The sequence below is a fragment of the Triplophysa dalaica genome, chromosome 4, assembly GCF_015846415.1.
Source record: "Triplophysa dalaica isolate WHDGS20190420 chromosome 4, ASM1584641v1, whole genome shotgun sequence".
In the NCBI taxonomy this organism is placed as follows: Eukaryota; Metazoa; Chordata; class Actinopteri; order Cypriniformes; family Nemacheilidae; genus Triplophysa; species Triplophysa dalaica.
Window position 1 is genome coordinate 9,466,643 of NC_079545.1, and position 13,345 is coordinate 9,479,987.

At 39.2% G+C, this 13,345-nt stretch overlaps 2 protein-coding genes across 2 annotated transcripts; both read right to left on the bottom strand.

The window, feature by feature from the left end:
- Positions 1-1,328: 1,328 nt before the first annotated feature.
- Positions 1,329-7,807, bottom strand: cnga2b (cyclic nucleotide gated channel subunit alpha 2b). Its single transcript, XM_056744968.1, has 7 exons — positions 7,737-7,807; positions 7,182-7,283; positions 6,659-6,769; positions 4,729-4,902; positions 4,357-4,464; positions 3,952-4,058; positions 1,329-2,841 (listed from the first exon to the last, which is right to left on the bottom strand). Exons 2-7 carry the CDS (start codon positions 7,280-7,282, stop codon positions 1,337-1,339), a joined length of 2,106 nt encoding a protein of 701 aa, XP_056600946.1. The 5' UTR covers position 7,283; positions 7,737-7,807; the 3' UTR covers positions 1,329-1,336.
- A 2,583-nt stretch (positions 7,808-10,390) lies between these two features.
- On the bottom strand, positions 10,391-13,337 carry chmp1b (charged multivesicular body protein 1B). The gene is made up of 8 exons (XM_056744973.1): positions 13,128-13,337; positions 12,467-12,564; positions 12,143-12,289; positions 11,994-12,062; positions 11,781-11,888; positions 11,636-11,679; positions 11,285-11,357; positions 10,391-11,200 (listed from the first exon to the last, which is right to left on the bottom strand). Exons 1-8 carry the CDS (start codon positions 13,141-13,143, stop codon positions 11,156-11,158), a joined length of 600 nt encoding a protein of 199 aa, XP_056600951.1. The 5' UTR covers positions 13,144-13,337; the 3' UTR covers positions 10,391-11,155.
- Positions 13,338-13,345: the final 8 nt, after the last annotated feature.

The following is a 13,345-nucleotide window of genomic DNA, read 5'->3' on the forward strand; positions in this document are numbered from 1 at the left end:
AGACTTATAAACAAGAACAGGTTTATGATTGAACATTTTGGACTTTCTATCAGCAGTTGTTTTGTACGCTATTTCTTACAATACTAAAATACTTTCAAAACTGAGAGTGTGAATGATCATCAATATGACAGAGATGGTCCAATCTAGATCTGTGTGTGGTAGGGATGAAATGCACATACTTAGTTCACCTAAAAAAATGAACAATTACTCATTCGTTCGTTCGTCATTTACTCACCCTTGTGGGTTTGTTTCTTCTGCAAAATGCAAAAAAAGACAATTTGAAGAACGTTGGTATCACCAAACAACATTGGAACACAGTGGGTTCTATTGAATGGACACAAAACCACTGAGACAATTCACGTTCCACAGAAGAACGAATCATAAAGGGGTTTGAATCGTCATGAGGGTAAATGCATTTTAACAGATTTTTTTGTGAACTGTGACTTTAATGAAGCACTTCTCATTATACAGTCCAGGACCTCATGTATAACACTTAACATGGCCATTTTGTGTGTATGCAACTGTTATACATCAGGCCCCATGAATACAGTATAAGAATTTGATTGGGATGCTCTTACTTTTGTCATGTACTTGTAACACGATTTAGTAAGTATATAATTGCCAAGCATAAAATGTAAAGCATTTGTAAATCAATTCTCCTTTTAGGTTCAGTCATGACCCCTGCAATTCCTGGGTGAGTGCTGGGAATCTGTGTTGGTTGGCCTCTCAGTGTCCAGTTGTGCATGCGTCTGTGTGGTTGAGTTGGCTCGTGACGCATTGCCATCACTATCGAAGTCGATCTCTTGATCTGACAAAAGCCCGAGACCTGTATGACACAGCTGTCTCTCAAGCCCTGTGATTCTTTGCTTTAATCTGCTTTGAGTTGCTGTGAACTCCCCTAACAACCGGGCAAAACGTGTTTGCAGAACGTCCAGCGAGATCTCCAAACGTTCAACCTTCTCGTCTGTCTCCATGACATGACAGTGGGTTCTATTGAATGGACACAAAACCACTGAGACAATTCACGTTCCACAGAAGAACGAGTCATAAAGGGGTTTGAATCGTCATGAGGGTAAATGCATTTTAACAGATTTTTTTTGTGAACTGTGACTTTAATGAAGCACTTCTCATTATACAGTCCAGGACCTCATGTATAACACTTAACATGGCCATTTTGTGTGTATGCAACTGTTATACATCAGGCCCCATGAATACAGTATAAGAATTTGATTGGGATGCTCTTACTTTTGTCATGTACTTGTAACAAGATTTAGTAAGTATATAATTGCCAAGCCTAAAAATGTAAAGCATTTGTAAATCAATTCTCCTTTTAGGTTCAGTCATGACCCCTGCAATTCCTGGGTGAGTGCTGGGAATCTGTGTTGGTTGGCCTCTCAGTGTCCAGTTGTGCATGCGTCTGTGTGGTTGAGTTGGCTCGTGACGCATTGCCATCACTATCGAAGTCGATCTCTTGATCTGACAAAAGCCCGAGACCTGTATGACACAGCTGTCTCTCAAGCCATGTGATTCTTTGCTTTAATCTGCTTTGAGTTGCTGTGAACTCCCCTAACAACCGGGCAAAACGTGTTTGCAGAACGTCCAGCGAGATCTCCAAACGTTCAACCTTCTCGTCTGTCTCCATGACAAGAATGCCTCCCTTTGCAGCAGCACTTTCATCCAAAAGCCCCTGTTTCCTCAAAATTTCCCTCCCACGTTCTTCCAGTACCTTTTGAGCGTCTGGGTATTCTGTCACGGCCTCCATGAGGTCGTCTTTCGAAAGGCAGAAGAGGTCAGAGTAGCCGATACTTCGAATGTTAGCAGTCCGCCGATTTCCCATTTTACTACCCTGAATGTTCAGAATGCTAATTTCCCCAAAACATCCCCCAGCTGTTAGCAATGCAAACTGTGTCACTCCATCATCAGCGACAACTCCTAACTTTCCCTCTTTGATGATGTACATCTCCTTTCCGATGTCTCCTTTTCGGCAAATGTAGTCGCCGGGACTGTATACCTGAGGGCGTAGTTTTAACACCAGTTCTACCAACAAGCCAGCCTCACAGTCCTGAAAGATGCGAACTTTCTTCAGAGTGGTTAAATGAACGTTGATTGCGATTTCTGCCCTCAGCTTGTCTGGAAGGTTCTTTAAGACTTCCTGTTCATCCACTGCTTTCTGATTTGTCCATAGGTAGTCAAACCATTTGATGACACGTGTCTCAAGGTTACGGCTGACCTTGCGGAAGTGCATGTAATGTTTGATAGCGTCAATGCGTGCTTGAAACTCTGCCCGCGTAGCGTTCATATTTGAAATCATGGAGCCCACGTTACCCACGATGGTAGCAAAAATCAGGACTCCGACTAAAAAATCGAAGACCACAAATACATATTCCTCATCTCGTTCTGGTGGCGGCATCTCACCGATGGTGGTGAGCGTCAGTGTGGACCAGTAGAAGCAGTACACGTAACTTCGTCTAAGAGTTCCGAACTCTGAGGAGGTGATATTGGGATAAACCCACTGATCAGATCCAAATCCCAGAGATTTTGAGATGGCATAGTAGATACAGGCGTTCCAGTGGATGATGACCAGGATGTAAAGAACCAAGTTCCAGATTCGGAAGATGTTTGGGTAATTGGTTCTCGTCTCTGTTCGGTTGAAGAACTCAAACATGCGGGAGAAGCGCAGAAGACGATTGAAACGTAGCTGTGGGGTGTCGATGCTCAAGATGATGTATGCCAGGTCAGTGGGGAGGATGGAGATAACGTCCATTTTGAACTGAAGTGTATGAATGTAGCTGTCTCTGAGTTTTGCTAAGTCCTTCACCAGAAGTCCTTGTTCTAGGTAACCTGAAAGGCATACAAATACTTCATAAGAGCAAAATCCATCCACACTTTAAATAAATCATCTCAACTTTTTCTGTTAAAGGCACAGTTTGTATAATCCACCGCTAGAGGGCACGCATTCAAAACAGATATGTTCAAAACAACACCAACGGCGTAGCTTGATGACGCTGTGAGGGAGCGTGGAATAATGGGATTGTTGCTTGACAGATACTACATAGTAAAACTTTCAGATTTGTCGACAAGTCTGTTGTCATGGTTTCTACGGTGCGAGAGGAAACCGAGGGCTAACGCCAGAGACTGTGTTATTAGGTCTGTAGAAAGCATAACGGCTTACACGAATCAAGTGAGTCACCTCAGCCAACCATATAACATCCTCTAGTCTCCATTCCTGCGTCTCGCTGATGGTTGCAGGCTGTCCTTCTGGTTAAAATGAAAACTTTCTCACGATTTTCAAATAGTTGGGAAGATTTGAGATGTAGTACTCAACATTACAAAATATATATAAATGGCCTATAGTGGTTTTTGGATATTTTACTGCAAAAAAGTTACAAACTGCACCTTTAATGAAAGATATTCAATTCAAAAACAACTACCAAGAATCGATGTGCATATCTGTTGAAAAGTGAATTATGTGAAGCTATTGCATTTGCTAACAATGGGCAACATTAGCATATTAGTATTTATTAGCCTTTGTTAATGTTAGTTACTATAATTTCAACATGCATTGACATGATTAATAAATGCTTTAACGTATCTTAAATTGTTAGTTTACGTTAACTAGTGAAGTTAACTAATATTGTTATAGAAAAAAAATGAGGCATATCAAAACTGTTTTAAAATCTTTGCAGAAATGTTATCTTGGGATTTTATCAAGCATCTTCGTGGGGTTTTACCCTGAGGAACCTTTTAAACAATATCTATCTATTTTTATAACAATGTCCCATCTATCCTGTGCTCTTACTTTTCATTATTCAGTCAAAGTTATCTATATAAAAGTTTTTGGTCCGTAATAGATTTTTTATTTGCACAGTTGCATTTTTGTTCTACGAAAATTGTATATATATTAGCAAAAAGAAATGTTGAGAGTTTGTATTTTAATATAGACATTAATACCTGTCCTTAGCCGCATGCATGAATCCAGTATGTAGACAAAATCACACATGTAATCAAAAACCAGCCAAACAATGGAATTTTCAGTCTGAAGTTGGTCGAAACATGCTCTAAAGAAATCACAAAATGAAGAAAATTAATACGAAGTCACTCATTGTTAGACATATCACAGCAAGAGAGCTTATACTAAAACCCCCACACACATGTAGTCAATCAAACTGTTCTCAGAGGGCTGTTCTGTTGATGGGAAAGTGACAAGCATAACAGAAGTCTTTCAACATCATAGCAATTAGTTACACCAGCAACAAATACACAAACACAGGGGATTAAACACTTCTGGATGAAAAGTGACGCTTGGTTAGTCGCATATTAAAGGAGTAGGTCACTTAAAAATTTGAAAAGTCGTACCTGGCCACAAGCAGAACCCAGTTGTAGAGCACAGCTGCGGCAATAAAGAACAGCCAATAATAGTATAAATCATCAGAAGGAGAAACAATAAATGTTTCCCATGCCTTCCTGTGACAAAAACAGCACATATGACAAACATGGCATATCTGCATACAAATAGGATGTTTGCAATTGGCAATTATTTGTAAATCCATGTAACAAAAAAGACTATTAAAGGTTCTTTAATAAAGAGTGGTCCTCAAAAAAGTTTTTGTTCACCTAAATCTTTATGAATGTAACTTAAGGTAACAAAATAACAACCAAGTAATATTTGTTTTAAAGAAAGTGCTGCGTGTACAGTATTGTATGCATGCATGATGTATATTATATTACTTTGTGTTTCCTTTTGTGTTGCCATTGGCATCTAGTTGGTTGTTGCTTCTTCGGCTTGGAATGGCTCGTACTTCGGGTCCACGGAATCTCTCGAGGAAGGAGTCTGGTCTCTCCTCCTCCTCTACCAGACTTCGGTGTGCCCAGTCTCTCAGAATGACCACCAGACTCACCAATCTGGTAAAGCAACCAAAAAATTTTTTGTCAAATCTGGACTGCTACATTTTAGAAGGTATGTCTGAAGTCACCAGACTTCTCTCTAGCCACCCCACCACCTGTCCCATTGACCCAATCCCTTCCCATCTCCTTCAGGCCATATCCAGCACAATCACACCTGCACTCACACACATCATCAACACCTCCCTGCTCACCGGCACTTTTCCATCCACATTCAAACAGGCCCAGGTCACGTCCATACTTAAAGAACCCACATTGGACCCCTCTAATACCGAAATTTACAGACCTCTCTCTCTCCTCCCATTTATTGCAAAAACACTTGAAAGGGCAATTTTCAAACCCAGGTGTCTCACTACCTATCCCAGAATACACTAAAGGATGACAAGCAGTCTGGCTTCAAAACAAACCACTCCACTGAGACTGCACTGCTATCGTTCACAGAAGCACTGCAGCTAGCCAAGCCAAAATCTTAATCCTCGGTCATGATTCTGCTAGACCTATCTGCAGCGTTTGACACTGTTAATCACCAGATACTACTAGCAACCCTGTCATCTCTAGGAATCTTACCTCTCCGGGCAGATCCTTCAGGGTGTCATGGAGGGGCTCGCTATCCACTGCTCACCACATAATCACTGGGGTTCCTCAGGGATCGGTGCTTGGACCGCTGCATTTTTCCATCTACACAACATCCCTGGGACCCATCATATGGCCACACGTCTTCTCGTATCACTGTTATGCTGACGACACCCAGATCTACATCTCGTTTCACCAAGATGATACCACTTTAGCAGCTCGCATTACAGCCTGCTTAGAAGACATCTCAGCTTGGATGAAAGAACATCACCTCCAGCTGAACCCCGCCAAGACAGAACTACTCTTGTTTCCGGCACACCCCACGGTGCAACACGATCTCACCATCCAACTTGGCAATACCACAATCACTCCTTTCAAAACAACCAGGAACCTTGGAGTCATATTTGATGAACAGCTGTCCATCAATGATCACATTGCAAAGATCATGCAGTCATGCTGATATGCCTTATTCAACATTAGAAAGGTTAGACCCTATCTCAATGAGCATGCGGCACAACTCCTTGTCCAGGCACTGGTAATCTCAAGGTTGAACTACTGCAATGCTCTCCTTGCTGGTCTTCCTCAAAAGGCTAACAAACTACTCCAGCTGGTTCAGGACGCAGCAGCACGCCTCATCTTCCAACAGCCCAAAAGGGCTCATGTGACACCCCTTTTCTTCTGTCTCCACTAGCCAAATTCAAGTCATTAATGCTTGCCTAAAGGACTTTCACTGGATCTGCACTGGCATACATTACCACCCTCCTACACTCCAATCCCCCAACAAGAACCCTGCAGCGTCTTGTATTGCCTTCATATAAGGACTGTAAATCGCTTTCCCTCTCATTCTTCTTCACAACTCCTTTCTGATGGAACAATCTTCCTAACCCAGTTCGGTCAACCACATCTCTCACAACATTAAAAAAACTGCTTAAAACCCATCTCTTCTGTGAATACTTGACAGAGAAAGGAGGGGAAAAAACACTAACCCTCTCTCTTTCTCTCAACAGGTATTAGTCTAGCTTGATGAAAGTAGTAACTTTGTATTGGCACCTATTATATTATTGCTCCTGTATGACATATCGCTTATTGCTCCCTGAACTCTTTGTAAGTCGCTTTGGATAAAAGCATCTGCTAAATGACTAAATGTAAATGTAATGTCCGTGCACATGTTAGTGTACTTAACCTTGACAGTGCCCCTCTCCCTTGAAATGAGTTTCTGGATGGCTCATCCCGAGGTTCTAGAGCGGCTACTCGCTGAAGCTCAGAGGATGTGTCATCACACGCTGACGGAGATCTGAGAAACAGTTAAAGATGGAATATGATTGTATGTAGACACGTATAGGTACTTTTTTATCTTAACTTAAATACGGCAGTCATTTTTTTAACAGTTTTTCCATAGGATGACAGAATACATGTACAGCTGACAGAATATTTAGATTTAACAGGATTTTTTACAGTGTCTGTAAAAATGGTTTGATTATTTATTATTATTCCTAACTGTTCACATTTAAAAAAAGTCTATTACTTCATAATATATGAACATTTTCAACCTGTTTTCCAACATAGGTGGCATTAATTAATAAGGTTGTTTTAATGTTGTTGTTTTTCTAACATAACGTTGAATATTTTTTCATCTGAATAATGTGTGCACTGATGAATTATGCCAAACATGACCAGGAGCACATTAATACATTATTATCACTGACCTACTGAGCACACTCTCTGCTCGGTCCGGCTCATCCTCTTGAGTTTTCACAGAGAGACGATGAGAACAGGGAGATCCCTCAGCTGTTGCCTGGCCCATCATACTACACAAAAAACCACAAGTACATAAACACACAAAAATACATGATCAACTCATCTAAATAAGGACACAGCCTACACTTCTAATGTTGTAGGTAATAATTATTAAAGACTAATCCTCACCCACTTCATACATTGACCCCCTATTTAAAACTGTAGGCATTTTAGGGGAAACAAAAACCATTAAAAAAATGACATGGAATTATTTTGTCCATAGCGAGACCAAGGACAGCATTACTGCTAATCCCCCACAACAATTTGTTTTCCCCAAACTACCCACACATACAGTGCTTCACAATTTACTGTGATCCCTTTCCTGCAGTCACTACTAAGGTTTAGTACAACGTGGCCCTTTCAATGTCTCATGAGCACATGTTAGAAAACCAGAGAGATGGAGATAGAGAAAAAAAGTGCAGAGGGACAACAGGTCAGGGGAGCTGCCAGCAAACATTTCTCACCTGGGAATTTGGTCACTATGACGATCCCCTCGGCTTAACGTGAGTGACAGACAGAAGGACAGAGAGAGATTTAAAACCATCTCCAAAATCGGGTCTGAGAGATGATCTCATGATAACTGAGGGAACAGCACTGTATGGATGAAGTGATGGATGGAGCCAAGTCTGGATGAATGTTAACCATGTTTTTGTTAATCAGCCCATCATTAAAGAAACACAGAACACCGAGTGACACACAGCTCCGGCACTCGGGACAAACACACACACAGACGATACCTCATGGGAAATCAGGGTTGCTAACAACTCTTCTTATGACACGCATGTACAGTTAATATGCATCTGATTTTGAAACACTTGTTTTAGGTTTGTAAGTATTTTATTACCTTTTACAGTAAGACATTTAAACATCGTTTCATGAACTTTCAAACAGAACTGACTGTGAAAATTAGGTCTTTTTTAAACAGTTTTCAACATGCTTGAAGTAAAAACTTTCATCAAACATTCACTAAAAATAAAATTATATAAAATTAACAGAATTAATAAAGAAGCAGGGATTTGTATGTAAAAAATGCAAAAAAAAGAGAAATATTTAAAAAGTAATTTCTTTGGAAGTGAGTTTTCCGGAAATATCTATGAGAGACATAATTCTTTGAATAAATCTGTCTGCATTCGTCTAGATTTATCGACTCACCCTCAGATGCTCCTCTTCTTCAAGATCATTAAAAACTTGGTCCATGATACATCTTGGTGTTCATTAAGAAACACCGCCATTCCAACATCACAAGTTGGCAAAAGTGTTTCAAATCTTCATGCTTTATTCTATCAAATTAAATTTCTCTACATACTTAAAACAGTGTGATTTTCAGATCAGTGTATCTATCTCTCTTAAACATCTAGAAATCCGCCCAGTCAAAATATAGAGGGAGGGAGAGAACTAATGGCAGGATTTATAGGGGTAGAGCTGCAGAGAGAGAGAGAAGGGGAGGAGATAAAATGAGGGTAAGTCAGATAAATTCAGGCAAAGAGAAAGAGTTTTTTTGCATGTTATTAGTTAATAAAAATAAATAAACTTCCTATACAACTGGGCTTTACTTAAAGGAGTAGTTCACTTTCAAAATAAATGTTCATGATAATTTACTCACCCCCATGTCATCCAAGATGTTTATGTATTTTTTTTTAGTCGAAAAGAAATTAAGGTTTTTGATGAATACATTCCAGGATTTTTTTGTATATAGTGGACTTCAATGGACTCCAAATGGTTGAAGGTCAAAATGACAGTTTCAGTGCAGCTTCAAAGGCCTTTAAACCATAGCTGAAGATGAATAAAGGTCTTATCTAGGGAAACAATCAGACATTTTTATTTAAAATTGTATATGGTTTATAAACACAAATGCTCGCCTTGCTCTGTTCTGCGATGCCTGTTCATGACTTCACAAAATATGTAATTACGTTGACAAGGTCACGCTTGACGTAGGCGGAAATACGGAGTCAGTGATTACAAGTTGAACATGTACGTTTTCAATATAATTACGTATCACGTGAAGTCATGAACGCGCATCGCAGAACAGAGCAAGGTGAGCATTTGTGTACATAAAGCATGTACATAATTTTTTTGGGTTTCGCTAGATAAGACCTTTATTCATCATCTGGTATGGTTTAAAGCCTTTGAAGCTGCACTGAAACTGTCATTTTGACCTTCAATCGTTTGGAGTCTATTGAAGTCCAATATATGGAAAAACCTTCATTTCTTTTCGATTAAAGAAAAAAGAACAGAAACATCTTGGATGACATGGGGATGAGTAAATTATCATAAAACTTGATTTTGAAAGTGAACTACTCCTTTAAGAGGATGTTGCAGCTAGATGCAAAAATAGTTGCCGAGTTATAAAGACGTTCCAACGTTCATCTGGTTTACAGTGCATCATTTACTCACTCCCTTGTCATTTGAAACCTGTATGACTTTCTTTCTTCTGCAGAACACAAAGAAGAATAATGGTTATCTAACAATGGCAGTAGCCTACCCGTTCACTTCTATCAGATGGACACAAAACCAATGCAAGTCAATAGGTACTGCCTTGGTTCCCAACATTCTTCAGAAAACTTGTTTTATTTCGCAGAAGACAAAAGTCATATAGGTCGGAAATGACAAGAGGGTAAATGATGACATAATTTTCGTTTTTGGGGGAACTATCCCTTTGACAGGTTTCAAATGACATTAAAAACACCAATCCCATTGGTTCAAATTCTAGAAAATGCAAGTACCGATAAACCGTTTGAAAGCACTGTTAGCTTTTTTGTTTGATAAATACGTTTGCAAAATGCAAAAGCATATGTAAACAAAATGGGGGGATAATAAATGCCATCCAATAGAATAACTGATGTTTGTATACACAACATCAGGTAAGACTCTATAGTTTGAGAGCAGCAGATTTCCCCTTGGACAGTTCTAGAAGTAGTGTACCAGTAACAGCTGCACTAACTCTGAACCCAATGTGCCAATCACAACCTCAAGGAGTTGTAACCCACGAGCCTAGTGGGCCAATCAACACACAGTCCTTCTTCTGAAATACAGTGTCACATCAACAATCTCGACTTCTCTTTAGTATAACACATACCATTCCATAAAACACCTGCAAAAAATAACAAGAAAGAAAAAAGAAATTGCAAAATGTTTATTATATACACACTATATTTATTTTCTTATCTGAACCAGCGGATAGAGCCGTATATTGCCCAAGGCAATTTTAAATTTTGGTTTTAACCAAAATATAAACAATTGAAAATAAAGAGATGCTATTTATTCAGAAAGACTCCAGAAGATAAAATATGGCCACCAATGTCTGAAACAAACAGGGCTTTTACCCCCAGAAAAGATGATTCAAAACAGTTTTGATAACATGCATCTTAAGTTACAAACTCCCACAATCAACTTAAGCATGGAGGCAAAAATGTGCAGAAAGAAGCAGAAGTAACATATTCACCCAACACATTTGTTAGATACCAATGCTGGTGTTTGTTAACATATAGCTACATTGGCATAAAACATTTCAGAGACATCAGATAATTAAAACATGAAAGCAATAAAATGAATAATATTACGAAGAAACATTACACTCGACATAATCAACCCAGTTATTAGGGACTGAAAACATACAGCTGACCCCCAAAACCGATGACAGCAGTGTCTTATAACATATTCATTTGTTTGTTTTTCAGTTTTTGGTGTGCAGTTAACAGTTTCATTTCAGCATTTTAGAGTGGATAAAAGCTGCGGAATTCATCCATACACACCTTCAACCGCAAGAAAATGATATATGGAAAAAATATTGAAGCCATTTCTATCAGGAGTCAGTAAACAGCGACATGTTCCTCGATCACTCAAACATACAAACATTCACTTTCAAACACACAGCCGGTCTTCTTCACACCTGGTCTCTGAGTTTAGCCAGTCTTTGTGAGAGCTCGTCCTAGAGCGAGAAACAGAAAACTGTTATAGAAGACATTTGACATGCGTGTTTGTATCCCAATATGTTGTGTATGCATTATAATACCTGTTCTGCAGATGCAACACTGGTTCCCACTGATCCTGTCTGACCTTGAGGAAGCTCCAAATTGAGGTCCAGCCTGAAAACATATACATTGTAAAGACAGATTTTAAACTAGTTACCAGAATTTTAAGTTTTCTTTAACATTAGAATATTTTTTTTAATTACATGCACTTTTGATATTATTTGACAATTGGAAATATATATAGAAAACTGTAAAAAAAAAAAAATACAGCTAATAAACAAAGCACATTGTTAGCCACTTGTAGACAAAATGTACAATGCTTTTTTCATTGTTCGTTGCTTTGGATAAAAGCATCTGCTTAATGAATAAATGTACATTTATAAAGATCTTACCCAGTCTCATCTGCCATTTCCATCATCAATGCATCGACTTGACCCTAAAACACAGAATGGTGTCAAAACAGTAAAATAACTCTGCTTACATCACAAGAGATTTCAACATATACACATTGTTGTACTTGAGTGTGTTAAGATTCACCTGTGGTGTGGTCAGTGTTGTTGTGCTGCTCATTGTGTCCTCCATCTGAGACGTCTGTACATCCAAAGTTTCAAACTGTCGTTCAAACTTCTCCATCAAAGCAGATATCTGAACAATCAGAATGCAATATTACCATCAAGTCAAATCAGTGCACTGAAAACATATCAAAATATTTAAGACCCAGATGCAGATGCCCTTCTTTCTTCCACTCACCTTCTCAAGGTTCATGCTTTTCAGGGTAACATCCATTCCCTTCACCACGCCAGCCATGGATTTGGTGACCTGCAGAAAAAAGTGAAATTGTATATCTTAAAAATCTATTTGAGAAATAATCTAGTTCCGCTGGGCAGGTTTGTGTGTACCTTGTTCATGGTGACCGCTGTCTGTACTCGAGCAGCCACCGCATCAACTCTGGCGCTCATTCTGAGGAAATTCACGGATTGGTTTTTCTGGCGAATGGCATTTTCTGCATGTATCCGTGCAACCTCAGTGTTACCTTTTTGGATTGCCTAGATAATCGAAATAAAGCCGTCAGATTTCTTTGCCCTTTCTAGGACAAAACATTACTCCTGAATAAACAACAATTCCATACTATGCACATTTTCATGTAAAAAACAGCCCAGTGTTTCATACATGTATTAAAGATACAGAAGATATTTCTTTATTATGGGAAAACTGCCGTTTACCTTCTTGACTTTGGCCTTCTCTGCCTTCTCTTCTTTGTCACATTTCTTAGAGTTGCGTTGAAGTTCTTTGGCTGCAAACTTGAGGTTAAACAAATTCTCTGAAGTCGAATGTCAAGGAAAAAAGTTTATAGGAAAGGGATTGACCATGTTTAAGAAAGGTAAAAATAACGAATTACGTCCTCATAAAGCAAAATAAAACGAAAAAAGTTTCATTGTCCAGTCACTGAACAAACTTGACTGACAGGCTGGACTGAGAATTCACCTAAATAAAACGAAGGTGGGGACGTCTAACGTCACAGGGTTACGCTCTACGTGAAATTTCCGAATCTAGCGTTGTGCTTAGCGCACCCTTTACCTTGAATATACAAAAAATATAACAAACGTAGTTTACCGAATAATTTAGATTTCCTTTAAAAATCTATTGTTGATCAAAAAATCTGAGGGACATTCAAATCACGAAACATTATCTAACCTCTAAGATAAACAGAAAGTGGGTTATTTGATTTCATACAGCAGTAAAGTAACACACCTTAACTTAACAGGTTTCAAATAAAAATGTAATACCACCGTGTTCAGCCCGTAAATAACTTAAGTTAACATGTTTACAGTGCTAATGCCAGTGAAGTAACCGGGCCCGACCCTTCGGTCCTCTTCAGGATACTCTCCATGTTCGACATGACGATCCGCGCGTGCTGTTATTTCCAGTTGAGAATCAGTCCCGAGCTCAAGGGTCCAGGTAGTTTCAGCTATCTTTTTGACCAGCTTTATATAGTTCTGTAACTGTCCTCGCCGTATCTCTCGCTCCGTTTGTTGTAATTTACCCGTATTCACTTCCTGCTTATCCAAACAACTGGCGTGATGTCACAGTCATGCGCTTGG